The 22,002-nt window shown below is 38.0% G+C and overlaps 1 protein-coding gene across 2 annotated transcripts; it reads left to right on the top strand.

The window, feature by feature from the left end:
- The first annotated feature begins 1,459 nt into the window (after positions 1-1,459).
- Positions 1,460-21,794, top strand: LOC133633836 (fascin-like). Of its 2 annotated transcripts, XR_009821839.1 has the most exons (6): positions 1,460-2,369; positions 14,750-14,906; positions 14,992-15,113; positions 17,785-17,955; positions 19,871-20,666; positions 20,701-21,794. XR_009821839.1 is itself a non-coding variant. In XM_062026570.1 (5 exons), exons 1-5 carry the CDS (start codon positions 1,544-1,546, stop codon positions 20,074-20,076), a joined length of 1,482 nt encoding a protein of 493 aa, XP_061882554.1. In that variant the 5' UTR covers positions 1,460-1,543; the 3' UTR covers positions 20,077-21,794. The 2 variants fall into 2 exon arrangements, 1 of the variants encoding a protein (XP_061882554.1); XM_062026570.1 differs by having other exon boundaries at positions 19,871-21,794.
- The last annotated feature ends 208 nt before the right edge of the window (positions 21,795-22,002 follow it).

Below are 22,002 nucleotides of genomic sequence, written 5' to 3'. Positions count from 1 at the left end.
CTGCTATTTTTGGGAAACTACTGCACAAATGCTAGTCAAAGATCTTCTCTAGATCAATGTTTTTCAACCTTTTTTGAGCCCAGGCACACTTTTTGCGTGGAAAAAATCCGGAGGCACACCACCAGCAGAAATCATTAAAAAATGAAACTCAGTTGACAATAAAAAGTAGTTGTCGCAATTGTTGGATGTGACTTTAAACCATAACCAATTATGCATCGATATAGCTCTTGTCTCAAAGTAGGTGTACTGTCACCACCTGTCAGATCACGCCCTGACTTATTTGGAGTTTTTTGCTGTTTTCCTGTGTGTAGTGTTTTAGTTCTTGTCTTGCGCTCCTATTTTGGTGGCTGTTTCTCTTTTTTTGGTATTTTCCTGTAGCAGTTTCATGTCTTTCTTTGAGCGATATTTCCCGCATCTACTTTGTGTTACTAATCAAGAATATTTCAGTTGTTTTTATCCTTCTTTGTGGGGACATTGTTGATTGTCATGTCATGTTCGGATGTACATAGTGGACGCCGTCTTTGCTTCACAGTAAGTCTTTGCTGTCGTCCAGCATTCTGTTTTTGTTTACTTTGTAGCCAGTTCAGTTTTAGTTTCGTTCTGCATAGCCTTCCCTAAGCTTCAATGCCTTTTCTTAGGGGCACTCACCTTTTGTTTATTTTTGGTTTAAGCATTAGACACCTTTTTACCTAAACACTGCCTCCCGCTGTTTCTGACATCTACAAAGCAATTAGCTACCGGCTGCCACCTACTGATATGGAAGAGTATTACACGGTTAATCTGCTGAGCTCTAGACAGCACAGACACTCAACAACAACACATAATTTGCAGATTATAATTACTGGTTTGCAAAAAAATATTTTTAACCCAAATAGGTGAAATTATATAATCTCCCACGGCACACCAGACTATATCTCACGGCACACTAGTGGGCCGCGGCACAGTGGTTGAAAAACACTGCTCTAGATGACAGGAACACTGCTATTTTGGGAATCTACTGCAAAAACCCTAGTCAAATACCTTCCATAAAATAGCACATTTTGGGGGTATTAGAATACTGCAAAAATGCTACTGAAAGATCCTCTGTATGACAGGAGCACTCTGCTATTTTGGATAATCTACCACTAAAAAAACGCTAGTCAAATACCTTGAAAAAGTGTGACGTAACTTCAGTATTTTTCTGCTTTGTGTTGTTGTTGTTTTTTTCGGTGCATGCAACATTCTCCATGTTTTAATCCTCCAAGAATGTTAGGATGAGGATTGATGACGTCATAAGATACTGAGTTTAAACTTATGGTAAATAAAAGTGCAACATAGTTAGATTGTAGGAAAATACACATCATATTTAATGATATGTTCCAAAATGCTGGTTTTCCCCAGCAGCCTGGGGGCGGTTGTGTCCAATGCGCTGGTCTCAGTCTCCCTGCAGAGGCGTGTCTAGCAGCTCCAGTAAGGGTGGTCTTCGGTTAGGGGACACCCATCCTCCTCCTCCTCCTCCTCTTCTTCATCCTCAGCAGCAGTCTTTGTCCTCTGCGCGTCAATCATGTCCGCCAACTGGGCCGGCGGGGACCTGCTGCGCGTCCCGCTGGGACTCGTCAACAGCGAGGCCAAGTACTTGACGGCCGAGACGTTCGGCTTCAAGATCAACGCGTCGGCCGGCAGCCTGAAGAAGAAGCAGACGTGGACGCTGGAGCAGACCGGCGAGGACGGCAGCGTGGTCTTCCTGCTGTCCCACCTGGGCCGCTACCTGGCGGCGGACAAGGACGGCAAGGTGACGGCGGACGCGGAGGCGCGCTCCCCGGACTGCCGCTTCCTCATCGCGGCGCATGAGGACGGCCGCTGGTCGCTGCAGTCGGAGCCGCACGGCCGCTACCTGGGCGGCGGCCAGGACCGGATCACCTGCTTCGCGCAGGCGTCCTCGGCGGCGGAGAGGTGGGGCGTCCACCTGGCCGTGCACCCGCAGGTCAACCTCTACAGCGTGGCGCGGAAACGCTTCGTGCGCCTGGGCGCCGCGCAAGGGGAGGTGTCCGTGGACCGGGACGCGCCCTGGGGGGTGGACTCGCTCATCACCTTGGTCTACCGCGACCAGCGCTACCACCTGGAGACCTCGGACAACCGCTTCCTGCGCGGGGACGGCGGCCTGGCCGCGGCCACCGAGGCGGACACCGGCTTCGTGCTGGAGTTCCGCTCCGGCAAGGTGGCCTTCCGAGACTGCGGTGGCCGCTACCTGGCGCCGGTGGGGCCGACGGGCACCGTCAAGTCCGGGAAGGTGACCCGGGTGGGGAAGGATGAATTGTTCGGCCTGGAGAGGAGCCGCGCGCAGGTTGTCCTCACCGCGGCCAACGACAGGAACGTGTCCACCAGGCAAGGTGAGACACCGCGACCGTTAGATGGCGCTCTTTTTGTTACACTAGTCAAAGATCCTCCATGGCAGAAGAGTATATACTCCTGTTATGCTGCCAGATAACGTTCTTTTACAAGCATTTTTATTTGGAACCCTTGTCGAAAATGCGAATCAAAGATCGTCTATACTCGATCGACCGATCAACCTATACTAGCAAATAAAGGATCTTTAAACAGCATTTTTTTTGGAACCTTTGTCAAAAATGCAAATCAAAGATTGTCTATATGACAGAAGAGTGCTGCTGTTTTCAAGAATCCACCGCCACAAAAATGCTATAGTCAAATAAGGCCTTCTACAGTATACTGGCAAAAAAAGGATCTTTGACCAGCATTTTTGTTTGGAACCTTTGTCAAAAATGTGGATCAAAGATCGTCTATTGACAAAAGGGTGGCTGTTTTAATTATTGGCTTCACCAGGCCTCTAATCCGACAAAAACCAGTCAAAGATCCTCTATGACAGGATAGTTTATACTCCTGTTCTAAGGAGCATACTGGCAAAAAAAGGTTATTTGACCAGCATTTTTGTTTGGAACCTTTGTCAAAAATGTGAATCAAAGATCGTCTATTGACAAGAGAGTGTGGCTGTTGTAATTATTGGCTTCTCCTGGCTTCTAATTCGACAAAAACACCAGTCAAAGATCCTCTGTAACAGGATAGTTAATACTCGATCGACAACTCGACCTATACTGGCAAATAAAGGATCTTTAAACAGCATTTTTATTTGGAACCTTTGTCAAAAATGCAAATCAAAGATTGTCTATATGACAGAAGAGTGCTGCTGTTTTCAGGAATCCACCGCCACAAAAATGCTATAGTCAAATAAGGCCTTCTACAGTATGACATGAGACCTCTGCAGTTTTTTAGAACCTTTGTCAAAAATGCTAATCAAAGATCGTCTATGTGACAAGAGGGTGCTGCTGTTTTAATTATTGGCTTCACCAGGCTTCTAATCAGACAAAAACACGAGTCAAAGATCCTCTATGACAGGATAGTTTATACTCCTGTTCTAAGAACCATACAGGCAAAAAAAGGATCTTTGACCAGCATTTTTGTTTGGAACCTTTGTTAAAAATGCCAATCAAAGATTGTCTATATGTGACAGAGTGCTGTTGTTTTTATTATTGGCTTCACCAGGCTTCTAATCCGACAAAAACATGAGTCAAAGATCCTCTATAACAGGATAGTTTATACTCCTGTTTTAAGGACCATACTGGCAAAAAAAGGATCTTTGACCAGCATTTTTGTTTGGAACCTTTGTCAAAAATGTGGATCAAAGATCGTCTATTGACAAGAGGGTGGCTGTTTTAATTATTGGCTTCACCAGGCCTCTAATCCGACAAAAACCAGTCAAAGATCCTCTATGACAGGATAGTTTATACTCCTGTTCTAAGGAGCATACTGGCAAAAAAAGGTTATTTGACCAGCATTTTTGTTTGGAACCTTTGTCAAAAATGTGAATCAAAGATCGTCTATTGACAAGAGAGTGTGGCTGTTGTAATTATTGGCTTCTCCTGGCTTCTAATTCGACAAAAACACCAGTCAAAGATCCTCTGTAACAGGATAGTTAATACTCGATCGACAACTCGACCTATACTGGCAAATAAAGGATCTTTAAACAGCATTTTTATTTGGAACCTTTGTCAAAAATGCAAATCAAAGATTGTCTATATGACAGAAGAGTGCTGCTGTTTTCAGGAATCCACCGCCGCAAAAATGCTATAGTCAAATAAGGCCTTCTACAGTATGACATGAGACCTCTGCAGTTTTTTAGAACCTTTGTCAAAAATGCTAATCAAAGATCGTCTATGTGACAAGAGGGTGCTGCTGTTTTAATTATTGGCTTCACCAGGCTTCTAATCCGACAAAAACACGAGTCAAAGATCCTCTATGACAGGATAGTTTATACTCCTGTTCTAAGAACCATACAGGCAAAAAAAGGATCTTTGACCAGCATTTTTGTTTGGAACCTTTGTTAAAAATGCCAATCAAAGATTGTCTATATGTGACAGAGTGCTGTTGTTTTTATTATTGGCTTCACCAGGCTTCTAATCCGACAAAAACATGAGTCAAAGATCCTCTATAACAGGATAGTTTATACTCCTGTTTTAAGGACCATACTGGGAAAAAAAGGATCTTTGACCAGCATTTTTGTTTGGAACCTTTGTCAAAAATGTGGATCAAAGATCGTCTATTGACAAGAGGGTGGCTGTTTTAATTATTGGCTTCACCAGGCCTCTAATCCGACAAAAACCAGTCAAAGATCCTCTATAACAGGATAGTTTATACTCCTGTTCTAAGGACCATACTGGCAAAAAAAGGTTATTTGACCAGCATTTTTGTTTGGAACCTTTGTCAAAAATGTGAATCAAAGATCGTCTATTGACAAGAGAGTGTGGCTGTTTTAATTATTGGCTTCTCCTGGCTTCTAATTCGACAAAAACACCAGTCAAAGATCCTCTGTAACAGGATAGTTAATACTCGATCGACAACTCGACCTATACTAGCAAATAAAGGATCTTTAAACAGCATTTTTTTTGGAACCTTTGTCAAAAATGCAAATTAAAGATTGTCTATATGACGGAAGAGTGCTGCTGTTTTCAGGAATCCACCGCCACAAAAATGCTATAGTCAAATAAGGCCTTCTACAGTATATATGACATGAGACCTCTGCAGTTTTTTAGAACCTTTGTCAAAAATGCGAATCAAAGATCGTCTATGTGACAAGAGGGTGCTGCTGTTTTAATTATTGGCTTCACCAGGCTTCTAATCAGACAAAAACACGAGTCAAAGATCCTCTATGACAGGATAGTTTATACTCCTGTTCTAAGAACCATACAGGCAAAAAAAGGATCTTTGACCAGCATTTTTGTTTGGAACCTTTGTTAAAAATGCCAATCAAAGATTGTCTATATGTGACAGAGTGCTGTTGTTTTTATTATTGGCTTCACCAGGCTTCTAATCCGACAAAAACACGAGTCAAAGATCCTCTATAACAGGATAGTTTATACTCCTGTTTTAAGGACCATACTGGCAAAAAAAGGATCTTTGACCAGCATTTTTGTTTGGAACCTTTGTCAAAAATGTGGATCAAAGATCGTCTATTGACAAGAGGGTGGCTGTTTTAATTATTGGCTTCACCAGGCCTCTAATCCGACAAAAACCAGTCAAAGATCCTCTATGACAGGATAGTTTATACTCCTGTTCTAAGGACCATACTGGCAAAAAAAGGTTTTTTGACCAGCATTTTTGTTTGGAACCTTTGTCAAAAATGTGAATCAAAGATCGTCTATTGACAAGAGAGTGTGGCTGTTTTAATTATTGGCTTCTCCTGGCTTCTAATTCGACAAAAACACCAGTCAAAGATCCTCTGTAACAGGATAGTTAATACTCGATCGACAACTCGACCTATACTGGCAAATAAAGGATCTTTAAACAGCATTTTTTTGGAACCTTTGTCAAAAATGCAAATCAAAGATTGTCTATATGACGGAAGAGTGCTGCTGTTTTCAGGAATCCACCGCCGCAAAAATGCTATAGTCAAATAAGGCCTTCTACAGTATGACATGAGACCTCTGCAGTTATTTTAGAACCTTTGTCAAAAATGCGAATCAAAGATCGTCTATGTGACAAGAGGGTGCTGCTGTTTTTATTAGTGGCTTCACCAAGCTTCTAATCCGACAAAAACACAAGTCAAAGATCCTCTATAACAGGATAGTTTATACTCCTGTTTTAAGGACTATACTGGCAAATAAAGGATCTTTGACCAGCATTTTTGTTTGGAACCTTTGTTAAAAATGCCAATCAAAGATTGTCTATATGTGACAGAGTGCTGTTGTTTTTATTATTGGCTTCACCAGGCTTCTAATCCGACAAAAACACGAGTCAAAGATCCTCTATAACAGGATAGTTTATACTCCTGTTTTAAAGACCATACTGGCAAATAAAGGATCTTTGACCAGCATTATTTTTTTGGAACCTTTGTCAAAAATGCCAATCAAAGATTGTCTAAATGTGACAGAGTGCTGTTGTTTTTATTATTGGCTTCACCAGGCTTCTAATACAAAAAAAAACATGAGTCAAAGATCCTCTATGACAAGATAGTTTATGCTCCTTTTTTAAGGACCATATTGGCAAATAAAGGATCTTTGACCAGCATTTTTGTTTGGAACCTTTGTCAAAAATGCGAATCAAAGATCGTCTATACTCGATCGACAGATCAACCTATACTAGCAAATAAAGGATCTTTAAACAGCATTTTTTTGGAACCTTTGTCAAAAATGCAAATCAAAGATTGTCTATATGACGGAAGAGTGCTGCTGTTTTCAGGAATCCACCGCCGCAAAAATGCTATAGTCAAATAAGGCCTTCTACAGTATGACATGAGACCTCTGCAGTTTTTTAGAACCTTTGTCAAAAATGCGAATCAAAGATCGTCTATGTGACAAGAGGGTGCTGCTGTTTTAATTATTGGCTTCACCAGGCTTCTAATCAGACAAAAACACGAGTCAAAGATCCTCTATGACAGGATAGTTTATACTCCTGTTCTAAGAACCATACAGGCAAAAAAAGGATCTTTGACCAGCATTTTTGTTTGGAACCTTTGTTAAAAATGCCAATAAAAGATTGTCTATATGTGACAGAGTGCTGTTGTTTTTATTATTGGCTTCACCAGGCTTCTAATCCGACAAAAACATGAGTCAAAGATCCTCTATAACAGGATAGTTTATACTCCTGTTTTAAGGACCATACTGGCAAAAAAAGGATCTTTGACCAGCATTTTTGTTTGGAACCTTTGTCAAAAATGTGGATCAAAGATCGTCTATTGACAAGAGGGTGGCTGTTTTAATTATTGGCTTCACCAGGCCTCTAATCCGACAAAAACCAGTCAAAGATCCTCTATGACAGGATAGTTTATACTCCTGTTCTAAGGACCATACTGGCAAAAAAAGGTTATTTGACCAGCATTTTCGCTTGGAACCTTTGTCAAAAATGTGAATCAAAGATCGTCTATTGACAAGAGAGTGTGGCTGTTTTAATTATTGGCTTCTCCTGGCTTCTAATTCGACAAAAACACCAGTCAAAGATCCTCTGTAACAGGATAGTTAATACTCGATCGACAACTCGACCTATACTGGCAAATAAAGGATCTTTAAACAGCATTTTTTTGGAACCTTTGTCAAAAATGCAAATCAAAGATTGTCTATATGACGGAAGAGTGCTGCTGTTTTCAGGAATCCACCGCCGCAAAAATGCTATAGTCAAATAAGGCCTTCTACAGTATGACATGAGACCTCTGCAGTTATTTTAGAACCTTTGTCAAAAATGCGAATCAAAGATCGTCTATGTGACAAGAGGGTGCTGCTGTTTTTATTAGTGGCTTCACCAAGCTTCTAATCCGACAAAAACACAAGTCAAAGATCCTCTATAACAGGATAGTTTATACTCCTGTTTTAAGGACTATACTGGCAAATAAAGGATCTTTGACCAGCATTTTTGTTTGGAACCTTTTGTTAAAAATGCCAATCAAAGATTGTCTATATGTGACAGAGTGCTGTTGTTTTTATTGGCTTCACCAGGCTTCTAATCCGACAAAAACACGAGTCAAAGATCCTCTATAACAGGATAGTTTATACTCCTGTTTTAAAGACCATACTGGCAAATAAAGGATCTTTGACCAGCATTATTTTTTTGGAACCTTTGTCAAAAATGCCAATCAAAGATTGTCTAAATGTGACAGAGTGCTGTTGTTTTTATTATTGGCTTCACCAGGCTTCTAATACAAAAAAAAAACATGAGTCAAAGATCCTCTATGACAAGATAGTTTATGCTCCTTTTTTAAGGACCATACTGGCAAATAAAGGATCTTTGACCAGCATTTTTGTTTGGAACCTTTGTCAAAAATGCGAATCAAAGATTGTCTATACTCGATCGACAGATCAACCTATACTAGCAAATAAAGGATCTTTAAACAGCATTTTTTTTGGAACCTTTGTCAAAAATGCAAATCAAAGATTGTCTATATGACGGAAGAGTGCTGCTGTTTTCAGGAATCCACCGCCGCAAAAATGCTATAGTCAAATAAGGCCTTCTACAGTATGACATGAGACCTCTGCAGTTATTTTAGAACCTTTGTCAAAAATGCGAATCAAAGATCGTCTATGTGACAAGAGGGTGCTGCTGTTTTTATTAGTGGCTTCACCAAGCTTCTAATCCGACAAAAACACAAGTCAAAGATCCTCTATAACAGGATAGTTTATACTCCTGTTTTAAGGACTATACTGGCAAATAAAGGATCTTTGACCAGCATTTTTGTTTGGAACCTTTGTTAAAAATGCCAATCAAAGATTGTCTATATGTGACAGAGTGCTGTTGTTTTTATTATTGGCTTCACCAGGCTTCTAATCCGACAAAAACACGAGTCAAAGATCCTCTATAACAGGATAGTTTATACTCCTGTTTTAAAGACCATACTGGCAAATAAAGGATCTTTGACCAGCATTATTTTTTTGGAACCTTTGTCAAAAATGCCAATCAAAGATTGTCTAAATGTGACAGAGTGCTGTTGTTTTTATTATTGGCTTCACCAGGCTTCTAATACAAAAAAAAAACCATGAGTCAAAGATCCTCTATGACAAGATAGTTTATGCTCCTTTTTTAAGGACCATACTGGCAAATAAAGGATCTTTGACCAGCATTTTTGTTTGGAACCTTTGTCAAAAATGCAAATCAAAGATTGTCTATATGACGGAAGAGTGCTGCTGTTTTCAGGAATCCACCGACAAAAACCGGTCAAAGATCCTCTATAACAGGATAGTTTATACTCCTGTTCTAAGGACCATACAGGCAAAAAAAGGATCTTTGACCAGAATTTTTGCTTGGAACCCTTGTCAAAAATGTTAATCAAAGATCGTCTATATGGGAGGAGAGTGCTGCTGTTATTATTAGTGGCTTCTATGACAGGATAGTTAATACTCGATCGACAACTCGACCTATACTGGCAAATAAAGGATCTTTGACCAGGATTTTTGCAATTGGAACCCTTTAAAAAATGTGAATCAAAGATCGTCTTTTGACAAGAGAGTGTGGCTGTTTTAATTATTGGCTTCACCAGGCCTCTAATCCGACTAAAACACGAGGCAAATATCCTCTATAACAGGATAGTTTATACTCCTGTTTTAAGGACCATACTGGCAAAAAAAGATCTTTGACCAGAATTTTTGCTCGGAACCCTTGTCAAAAATGTGAATCAAAGATCGTCTGTTGACAAGAGAGTGTGGCTGTTTTCATTATTGGCTTCTCCAGGCTTCTAATTCGACAAAAACACCAGTCAAAGATCCTCTGTAACAGGATAGTTAATACTCGATCGACAACTCGACCTATACTAGCAAATAAAGGATCTTTAAACAGCATTTTTATTTGGAACCTTTGTCAAAAATGCAAATCAAAGATTGTCTATATGACGGAAGAGTGCTGCTGTTTTCAGGAAGCCACCGCCGCAAAAATGTGAATCAAAGATTGTCTATGTGACAAGAGGGTGCTGCTGTTTTAATTATTGGCTTCACCAGGCTTCTAATTCGACAAAAACACCGGTCAAAGATCCTCTATAACAGGATAGTTTATACTCCTGTTCTAAGGACCATACTGGCAAAAAAAGATCTTTGACCAGAATTTTTGCTTGGAACCTTTGTCAAAAATGTGAATCAAAGATCGTCTATTGACAAGAGAGAGTGGCTGTTTTAATTATTGGCTTCTCCAGGCTTCTAATCCGACAAAAACACGAGTCAAAGATCCTCTTTGACAGGATAGTTTATACTCGATCGACAGATCGACCTATACCAGCAAATAAAGGATCTTTGACCAGCATTTTTGTTTGGAACCTTTGTCAAAAATGCGAATCAAAGATTGTCTATATGACGGAAGAGTGCTGCTGTTTTCAGGAATCCACCACCGCAAAAATGCTATAGTCAAATAAGGCCTTCTACAGTGTGGCATAAGACCTCTGCAGTTTTTTACAACCTTTGTCAAAATTGCTAATCAAAAATTGTCTATATGTTAGGAGAGTGCTGCTGTTTTAATTATTGGCTTCACCAGGCTTCTAATATGACAAAAATACCAGTCAAAGATCCTCTATAAGAGGATAGTTTATACTCCTGTTTTAAGGACCATACTGGCAAATAAAGGATCTTTGACCAGCATTTTTGTTTGGAACCTCTGTCAAAAATGCCAATCAAAGATTGTCTACATGTGACAGAGCGCTGTTGTGTTTATTATTGGCTTCACCAGGCTTCTAATCCGACAAAAACACGAGTCAAATATCCTCTATGACAATATAGTTTATGCTCCTGTTTTAAGGACCATACTGGAAAATGGGAGGAGCGCTCTGCTTTTTTAAAAATCTTTGTAAAAACAAATGCTAGTCAAAGATCCTTTATATGTCAGGAGAGCACTGCTGTTTTTAGTAATCTGCTGGAAAAAGGCTATTGTCAAAGACCTTCTACAGACGAGCTTTGCTGTTTTTTTTAGAACCCAGAGAAAAAACACTTGTCAAAGATCCTCTATATAGGAGAGCTCTTCTGTTTTTTTGAGAAATCTGCTCAAAAGGTTAAGTATATGAATTCTGCCTAGCAACAAGCAGGGCGTTATGTAGAACAATTTGCATTGTGAAGTTTTTTTGAATGACTAATTACTTCATTTGTTTGCAGTAGCAGTAGTGATTGATGATATTTAAAATTAAAATAAAAAAACAGTATTTTCTTGTAGCGTACATGAAGTTATTGTCATACTAGTAATAAAGTATGTGCACCATGTGGTATTCATCATCACGCCCCTCCTCTTCCTCTTCTGGCTGAAGAGTTTGACATATTTGCTGCAGTAATTCTACACTCGCATCATCGCTACTCTTGCAGTATTTGGATTTGGAGTCTATCACAGGACACGGGCTGGTTGTCGTGGAGACGACAAGATCACACGGAGGAGTGAAAGTAGACCGTGATGGATGGAGTCTCTTTGACGTATTAAAAATATAATTATGTTCATCATCAGCTAGCTCAAATGCAGCAGCTATTGCCATCTTGTTGAGCTAATTAAAAAAAAAAATACAGAAGGTTGTCTGCTGCCTTTATATATATATATATATATATATATATATATATATATATATATATATATATATATATATATATATATATATATATATATATATATATATATATATATATATATATATATATATACATGTATATATGTATGTATATATATATATATATATACATGTATGTATATATATATATATATATATATATACACACATATATATATACAAATATATATATACACGTGCACACGCAAATGTATATACACACATTCACACACAGTATATATACACACGTACATATATACACACACCTACACACATTTTTCACGCACATACACATATATACACCCGCACACACAAATATATGTACACAGATATACGAACACACATACATATATATACAAACATATATACATATATATATATATACAAACACAAATACTTTATATGTACACATATACACATCTACACATCCATATATACACACACACATACATATACAGTATATACACAAACATACATATACACACACATAAATATACACACACATACGTATACATTCACACACATGCATATATATATACACACACATATATATACACACACATATATACACACACACGCAAATGTATATACACACATTCACATATACACACATTTACAGTATATATACACACACATACATATATACACATACACATGCAAATATATACACACACACATATATATATATATATATATATATATATATATATATATATATATATATATATATATATATATATATATATATATATATATATATTCATGCACACAAATGTATATACACCTAAACACACACATGCATATACACACACACACATACAGTATATATACACACATACATATATACACACACACATACATATATACACAGGCATATACACACACACATACATATACACACATATACTTATGCACAAATATATTTTCTACCGCTTGTTCCTCTTGGGGTCGCGGGGCTGGAGCCTATCCCAGCAGCATTCGTGAGGAAGGCGGCGTACACCCTGGACAAGTCTTTAAATGTATTTGACTTGATTAAATGTGGGTAGCATTTAATTAAACAAAACCAGTTTTCTTTCAAATACTATATAATTTTATCAGAGCTGTTTATCTATTTTATGGAGGAATGTAGTTAATCCTAGGACTGGCACCCAATGTTATTAAAACAGTATAGATTTTGAATTGAGAATCGAGTCGTATCGTGTGGCGCACAAAGATTCATGTATACATATATATATATATATATATATATATATATATATATATATATATATATATATATATATATATATATATATATATATATATATATATATATATATATATATATATATATATGAATACATATAGATTAGTGGTCTTCAACCCTCGAGGGGCCCCAATTTTTTAATTAGATGTTTTAAATATATTTTTCTATAAATGTAGATTTTTTTTACACATAAATAAATATGCATTATCATTGATTTAACACATGCATGTGCATAGCCACCCTACTCACTGTACCCTGCAGGTTTAAAATAAAAACTTGCATAAATGATTGCATTAATAAATCTATGTTAGCATTTAAAATCGCCAGTGATAACGCTCTCATTGCCAGCAAACGATTAGGGCGCCAGCTGACAGGTAGCGATTAGAGCGCCAGTTGCCAGCTAACGGTTAGCGCACCAGTTGCTAGCTCGCAATTAGTGTGTTAGTTGCTAGCTAGTTAGCGAATAATGCCGCTATACTGTATTATTTGAATATCTTATTATTGCAGTTTAATTCAAAACATAATTTTACACAGGAAATTTAAGTAGGGGATCCCGGCAAAAAAATTAGTGTAGGCAATTAAGATAGCTCGCGATTTTCGCTCTAATTGCCAGCTAACGATAGGGGCGCGAGTTGCCAGCTAGCGAGTAGCATTCCAGTTGCCAGCTAGCAATTAGTGTGATAGTTGCAAGCTAGTTATAGCAAATAGTGGTGCTATAATGTATTATTTGAACATCTTACTATTGCAGTTTATTTTAAGACATAAGTTGGGGGCCCCGCAACATCTCTTATCAGTTTGGGGGTACGTTGAAGACCACTAACATAGATCAGTGTTTTTCAACCACTGTGAAATACAGTCTGGTGTGCCGTGGGAGATTATCTAATTTCACCTATTTGGGTTAAAAATGTTTTTTGCAAACCAGTAATTATAGTCTGCAAATGATGTGCTGTTGTTGAGTGTCGGTGCTGTCTAGAGCTCGGCAGAGTAACCGTGTAATACTCTTCCATATCAGTAGGTGGCAGCAGGTAGCTAATTGCTTTGTAGATGTCTAATGCTTAAACCAAAAAAATTAACAAAAAGTGAGTGCCCCTAAGAAAAGGCATTGAAGCTTAGGGAAGGCTATGCAGAATGAAACTAAAACTGAACTGGCTACAAAGTAAACAAAAACAGAATGCTGGACGACAGCAAAGACTTACTGTGGAGCAAAGACGGCGTCCAAACATGACATGACAATCAACAATGTCCCCACAAAGAAGGATAAAAACAACTGAAATATTCTTGATTGCTAAAACAAAGTAGATGCGGGAAATATTGCTAAAACAAAGTAGATGCGGGAAATATCAGTAGGTTGCAGCAGGTTGCTAATTGCTTTGTAGATGTCTAATGCTTAAACCAAAAAAATAAAGAAAAGGTGAGTGCTCCTAAGAAAAGGCATTGAAGCTTAGGGAAGGCTATGCAGAACAAAACTAAAACTGAACTGGCTACAAAGTAAACAAAAACAGAATGCTGGACGACAGCAAAGACTTACTGTGGAGCAAAAACGGCGTCCGAACATGACATGACAATCAAAAAACTCAAAAATAAGTCACGGCGTGATGTGACAGGTGGTGACAGTACACCTACTTTGAGACAAGAGCTATATTGATGCATGCTTGGTTATGGTTTAAAGTCATATCCAACAATTGCGACAACGACTTTTTACTGTCAACTGAGTTTTGTGTTTTAATTATTTCTGCTGGTGGTGTGCCTCCGCATTTTTTCAACACAAAAAATGTGCCTTGGCTCAAAAAAGGTTGAAAAACACTGACATAGATGATTATATTTAGGCTAAAAGTGTCTCCAAAATAGCGCTAACACATATGTCTTTGTAAGATTTTTAAGTACCGACAAAGAGAATGAAATTAACAATTTACAGTAAATAAAGACACAAACCTGACAGCCCGACTGTTCCACTTCTCCAGGCATGGACCTGTCAGCCAATCAGGACGAGGAAGGTGACCAGGAGGTCTTCCAACTGGAGATGAGCCCCGAAGACAGGAAGTGCGCCTTCAGGACCGCCGCTGGCAAATACTGGACCCTGACACCCAGCGGTGGACTGCAGTGCACCGCCTCCACTAAGTACACACAAACACAGCACATCTCAAACTAACCTTAGAGCTAGCCCGATGCTAAGTTGCTAAGTGTTTGTATGTGTGTCCGAAAGGTCCGCCAACTCTTACTTTGACCTGGAGTGGCGTGACGGTCGCGTTTGTGTGCGCGCGGCTAACGGGAAGTACGTGACCGCCAAGAGGAACGGACAGCTAGCTGCAACTGTCGACAACCAAGGTTTGCTCATGTCCTTGAAGGCATCGCCCAAGGTTTTTACAAATATTATAGGAGATAAAATGGACAAAAATTTTGTTTTTATCAACTTCCGAAGAATTTCTGCAGCACACAGTGAAGTATTTCTCGCAATTTGCCAAGTTATCTACGAGCTAATCCAGTCACATGATCACATCCACAATGCATTGCGTGACAACAAGATGGCGACAATCTGACAGCCATCTTTGTTTGACCAAAAACATGCCAAATCATCCGCTAAACTGGATATTTATAGCCTTTAAACACAACATGTTAGCTAACATTTGTACAAACAACAGTGGAAGTTAATATATTGACCTGATAAGATTTTCACTTTGTTTGTACGTTTTTTATATTAGCTTAACTTTGAAAATTACTCTGTCAGGTTCAAACACTGATGACATCTATTAAACAAGACAAGAAGCAAGGAATTAAACAGAGACAGAATTGAATTTGGCTCAATGAGGAGAAACGCGTACACCTGTACCCTTGTACAGTGTCACCACGCTCTGACGAAAGATTGTACGCCTCCTCTTTTATTTGGACGTTCCCTGATTACATGGCAACAGCTGTTTCCAAAGGGACGGGGGTCGTAAACAGCCATCGCCTTTGATTACAAAACAGTTCAAAAGAAAAGGTCGGTTCAAAAAAGAGGTCGTAAAAGAGTTAAAAAAAAGAGGTCGTAAAAGAGTTCAAAGAGAGGTTCGTAAAAGAGTTCAAAAAAGCGGTGCCTGGAGGGGAGTCAGGCCCTGCTTCCTCTGTTTTTTGTAGTTCTTGGGTCACGACAGTATCTTTCTGTTGATTTTAATACATGAAAGAAACAGAACACCTTCATGTTGCTTTCCATCCTACACAGTGGAGTTTTGCAAGCCTTCTTCTTGGTAGGTTCAAAGACAGCTTTTGCTCCTCGCCGGGAACTCATTTCAACACAACATTTTTGTGATAACTTAGATACAATTATTCTAACAGAAGTATTTCTCGCAATTTGCCAAGTTAGCTACGAGCTAATCCAGTCACTTGATCACATCCACAATGCATTGCGTGAGCACAAATTGGCAACAATCTCACATCCATCTTTGTTTGACCAAAAACATGCTAAATCATCCGCTAAACTGGATATTTATAGCCGTTAAACATAACATGTTAGCTAATATTTGTACAAACAACAGTGGAAGTTAATATAATGACCTGATAAGATTTTCAGTTTGTATGTATTTTATGTTAGCTTAACTTTGAAAATCACTCTGTCAGGTTCAAACACTGACGACATCTATTAAACAAGACAAGAAGCAAGGAATTAAACAGAGACAGAATTGAATTTGGCTCAATGAGGAGAAACGCGTACACCTGTACCCTTGTACAGTGTCACCACGCTCTGACGAAAGATTGTACGCCTCCTCTTTTATTTGGACGTTCCCTGATTACATGGCAACAGCTGTTTCCAAAGGTACGGGGGTCGTAAACAGCCATCGCCTTTGATTACAAAACAGTTCAAAAGAAAAGGTCGGTTCAAAAAAGAGGTCGTAAAAGAGTTAATAAAAAGAGGTCGTAAAAGAGTTCAAAGAGAGGTTCGTAAAAGAGTTCAAAAAAGCGGTGCCTGGAGGGGAGTCAGGCCCTGCTTCCTCTGTTTTTTGTAGTTCTTGGGTCACGACAGTATCTTTCTGTTGATTTCAATACATGAAAGAAACAGAACACCTTCATGTTGCTTTCCATCCTACACAGTGGAGTTTTGCAAGCCTTCTTCTTGGTAGGTTCAAAGACAGCTTTTGCTTCTCGCCGGGAACTCATTTCAACACAACATTTTTGTGATAACTTAGATACAATTATTCTAACAGAAGTATTTCTCGCAATTTGCCAAGTTAGCTACGAGCTAATCCAGTCACTTGATCACATCCACAATGCATTGCGTGAGCACAAATAGGCAACAATCTCACATCCATCTTTGTTTGACCAAAAACATGCTAAATCATCCGCTAAACTGGATAATTATAGCCGTTAAACATAACATGTTAGCTAATATTTGTACAAACAACAGTGGAAGTTAATATAATGACCTGATAAGATTTTCAGTTTGTATGTATTTTATGTTAGCTTAACTTTGAAAATCACTCTGTCGGGTTCAAACACTGACGACATCTATTAAACAAGACAAGAAGCAAGGAATTAAACAGAGACAGAATTGAATTTGGCTCAATGAGGAGAAACGCGTACACCTGTACCCTTGCACAGTGTCACCACGCTCTGACGAAAGATTGTACGCCTCCTCTTTTATTTGGACGTTCCCTGATTACATGGCAACAGCTGTTTCCAAAGGGACGGGGGTCGTAAACAGCCATCGCCTTTGATTACAAAACAGTTCAAAGAAAAGGTCGTAAAACTGTTCAATTCTGTGGATTACAATACATCAAAGAAACAGAACACCTTCATGTCGCTTCCCATCCCACACAGTGGAGTTTTACAAGCCTTCTTGGTAGGATCAAAGACAGCTTTTGTCCACTCGCCGGGAACTAATTGAAACACAAAGTTTTGTGATAACTTAGCTCCAATTATTCTGACACACTCATCTTGCTGAACAATCCAGGATCTATTATGATATAAATCAACATTTTTTAACGTACGTCGGCTCAAAAGACACTAACGAGTTGGTGTCACTCAGGCGAGGCGGAGCACTTCCTGATGAAACTGATCAACCGCCCAATCATCGTCCTCCGCGGTGAGCACGGCTTCATCGGCGCCCGTAAGGCCGGCGTGGCCACGCTGGACTCCAACCGAGCATCCTACGACGTTTTCCAGCTGGAGTTCCTCAACGGAGCGTACGCCATCAAAGGTAGAATGTGAATATGTTTGTCCTCCTCCGGTTTGGAAACATGCCAGGAATGCCGAGGCTGATCTCAGTCATGCCATCTTACCTTGTTTGTGTCTTTTCTCCCGAAAATGCTGCATTCTTGGCATTTTCAAAACATGCAAAGCTCACAGTGGTCTATTATTTTTAGCATACTTCATTCTATCCTAGTTTAGTTTAGCCTAGTTTATTTTAGACTGCCTTAGCCTAATTTAGCCTATCTTGGCTTAGCTTAGTTTATTGTAATTGACCGTATTCTATATTATTTTATCTTAGTTTATATCTCCTTATTTTGTAGTCTAGCTTAGTTTTTTGTATTTTAACTAAGCTTAACATAGTTTAGCCTACTCTCTTACTTTATCTTGGCATACCTTATTCAAGGTCCATCATTTTTTGGTTTCTTAGTTTAGTCTATCTTGGCCTAGCTTAGTTTCTCGTATTGTACTGTACCCTATATTATATCTTAGCTTACCTTCTTTCAGCTTAGATTAGTTTTGCTTCTCTTAGTTTATTCTATTTCGGGTTAGCTTAATTTATTGTTACTTAGCTTAGTATAGCCTGGCTTAGCTTAGTTTATCATATTTGAGCCGACTTTATATTATTTGCTCTTAGCTTATTTCAGCAATTTTTACCTTAACGTATAGCCTTTATTTTACTGGTACCCTATCTTATCCTATTGTAGTTTAGCCTAGAATATTTTATCTTAGTTCATTGTATTTTAGTTAGTCTTATTTAATTTAACACAGTTTAGCCATATCTAAATGACTTTATCTTATTGTAGCTTATTTTAGTTTTACCTTAGCATAGTCTTTATCTCACCCTATCTTATCTTACTGTAGTTTAGCCCAGATAGCTTTTGTTTAGTTTATTTTATTTTAGCCTAGCATTTTAGTTTAACGTAGTTTACCCGAGTCTACCTTGCTCTATCTTAGCATACTTCATTCTATCGTAGTTTAGTTTAGCCTAGTTTATTTTGGATTGCCTTAGCCTAATTTAGCCTATCTTGGCTTAGCTTAGTTTATTGTTATCGACCCTACTCTATATTATTTTATTAAGTTAAAGTTAAAGCTATCTTAGTTTATATCTCCTTATTTTGTAGTCTAGTTTAGTTTTTTGTATTTTAACTTAGCTTAACATAGTTTAGCCTACTCTACTACTTTATCTTGACATATCTTACTCAAGGTCCATCATTTCTTGGTTTAACCTAGTTTATTTTAGCCTGTCTTATCTTAGTTTAGTCTATCTTGGCCCGGCTTAGTTTCTCGTATTGTACTGTACCCTATATTATTATATCTTAGCTTACCTTATTTCAGTTTAGCCTAGTTTTGCGTGTCTTAGTTTATTGTATTTCGGGTTAGCTTCATTTATTGTTACTTAGCTTAGTATAGCCTGGCTTAGCTTAGTTTATCATATTTGAGCCGACTTTGTATTATTTGATCTTAGCTTATTTCAGTCATTTTTACCTTAACGTATAGCCTTTATTTTACCCCATCTTATCTTATTGTAGTTTAGCCTAGAATATTTGATCTTAGTTCATTGTATTTTAGCTAGTCTAACATAGTTTAGCCATATCTAAATGACTTTATCTTAGCATACAGTCTATCGTAGCTTAGTTTAGCCGAGTTTATTGTAACCTAGTTTATCTTGGTTTAGTTTTTCGTATCTTACCGTTCTCTATATCATAATTGCTTAGTTTATCTTATTATATTTTAGCTTAGTATAGCATAGTTTATCTTGCTTGCCTTATTATACTTTGGCTGGCTTTATCTTTTTATCGTCATTTGATGTATTTTGTGTACGTTTCATAGTATTTGCTAGTATTGCTAATTTTGTTTTTGCGGGAAGGAAATGGATGTTATTGAAGGACGACTGCTAAGTACGCCAAACGTGTTTTTCGCAGATTGGCAGGGGAAGTACTGGCGTGTCGGCGATGACTCGGCGGTGTCGTGCAGCGAGGGCTCTCCCACACACTTTCTCTTTGAGTTCTGCGACCTCAACAAGATGGCGGTGCGTGTGTCGGGCGGGAAGTATCTAAAAGGAGACCACGCCGGGGGGCTCAAGGCTATCGCCGACTCCCTGGACAGCGCCACCCTCTGGGAATACTGAGGAAGCACAGCCAAGCGTGTGTACTGTATACCTGGTGTGTGACTCATGTGACTCATCTCATTCTTTTCGTCTGCCTTCATCCATTATCACTCTGCTTTTTACTTGCCTGGCACAAAATACTGGAAGCGCCAAAGTCTAATTTGTTTCAATTAAATAAATTTTAAAAATTCCCCAACACAAATGTTTTACTCCAAAATAGCCCCAATGGTACTTTAGATAAAAGTGTGGATGTACATTCAAGTAAACCATTTAAAATGTTCCTTTGACATTCTGATAATAAAATTACATTTGTGTCCAAATCATAGTTTTTTTTTAAAAAAAAGTTAAAATCGTCAGTCTACCCCAGGGCATCTGTGGCTACGAAAGTAGCTTACCACCACCAGGTGTGAATGAATGATGGGTTCTACATGTAAAGCGACTTTGGGTACTTAGAAAAGCGCTATATAAATCCCAGGTATTATTAAAATTATGCAAGTGAGTAATAATAGCCTGTGATTCATCGTGATTAATCCAAAATCATAAATGTGGTTAATCGTAATTAATCCAAAAATAATAGGTGGGGTCAATCGTAATTAATCCAAAAATAATAGGTGGGGTCAATCGTAATTAATCCAAAAATAATAGGTGTGGTCAATGGTAATTAATTCAAAAAGACATGTGTGTTTAATCGTGATTAATCTAAAATCACAAGTGTGCTGAGTTGAGTTGATACGTCACAATTTCCAGTTTCTCTTTTCAACATGTTCGAAAAGGAGTAGGAAGAAGCAGAGTTCACTTAATCCTACCCCTTTTCTTTTACATAACAGTTGCTAAAACTTTTGTTCACTTCCTGTTCTCAATTTAGTCACAATATATTCCATAAGTAATGACAATAAAAATAAATAAGTAAATAAATAATACTCAGTGAAGAAAGTTACATTTTATATAGTGAGATGAGTAAGATTATTTTGAAAATGAATGGATGGATGAAATAAATTTAGAATGTTTATCATGGTTCTTCTTTGTACTAAGTGTGTTTAATCGTGATTAATCTAAAATCACAAGTGTGGTTAATCGTAATTAATGCAAAATCACAAATGTGGATAATAATGATTAATCCAAAATAATTTGGTTATTTGGGAATAATGCAAATTCAGAAGTGTGGTTAATTGTGACTAATCCAAATTCAGACGTGTGGTTAATTGAGATGTATCCAATTTCAAAAGTGTGTTTGATCGTGATTAATCCAAATTCAGAAGTGTGGTTAATTGTGATTAATCCAAATTCAGAAGTGTGGTTAATTGTGTTTAATCCAAAAATCACAAGTGTGGTTAATCGTGATTAATCCAATATCCCGAATGGGATTAATCGTGATTAAACAACATTCTAAAGTGTGGTTAATTGTGATTAAACCAAATTCAGAAGTGCGGTTAATTGTGATTAAACCAAATTCAAAAGTGCGGATAGTGACTAATCCACATTCAGGAATCTGGCTAATTGTGATAAATCCCAATTCAGAAGTGCAGTTAATTGTGATTAACCCAAATTCAGAATTGTGTTCTTTGTGACTAATCCAAATTCAGAAGGGTGGTTAATTGAGATTGATCCAAATTCAAAAGTGTGTATAATCGTGATTAATCCAAATTCACAAGTGTGGTTAATCGTGATTAATCCACAATTCACAAGTGTGGTTAATTGTGATTAATCCACAAATCACAAGTGTGATTAATTGTGATTAATCCAATATCCTGAATGGGATTAATCGTGATTAAACAAAATTCTAAAGTGCGGTTAATTGTGATTAAACCAAACTCAGAAGTGCGGTTAATAGTGACTAATCCACATTGGGGAATCTGGCTAATTGGGATGAATTCAAATTCAGAAGTGCAGTTAATTGTGATTACGGTAATACAAATTCAGAATTGCGGTTATTTGTGACTAATCCAA

The sequence above is a fragment of the Entelurus aequoreus genome, linkage group LG18, assembly GCF_033978785.1.
Source record: "Entelurus aequoreus isolate RoL-2023_Sb linkage group LG18, RoL_Eaeq_v1.1, whole genome shotgun sequence".
In the NCBI taxonomy this organism is placed as follows: Eukaryota; Metazoa; Chordata; class Actinopteri; order Syngnathiformes; family Syngnathidae; genus Entelurus; species Entelurus aequoreus.
The sequence above is the reverse complement of the archived record's forward strand: the minus strand, read 5'-3'. Positions and strand labels throughout refer to the sequence as shown.

Excerpts from the sequence above, each read along its gene's own strand:
- LOC133633836 (XM_062026570.1), top strand. The coding sequence starts at position 1,544 with ATGTCCGCCAACTGGGCCGGCGGGGACCTGCTGCGCGTCCCGCTGGGA. Across the intron at positions 2,370-14,749 it reads GAACGTGTCCACCAGGCAAG|GCATGGACCTGTCAGCCAAT; the intron begins GTGAGACACCGC and ends CCACTTCTCCAG. Across the intron at positions 15,114-17,784 it reads TGCAACTGTCGACAACCAAG|GCGAGGCGGAGCACTTCCTG; the intron begins GTTTGCTCATGT and ends GGTGTCACTCAG.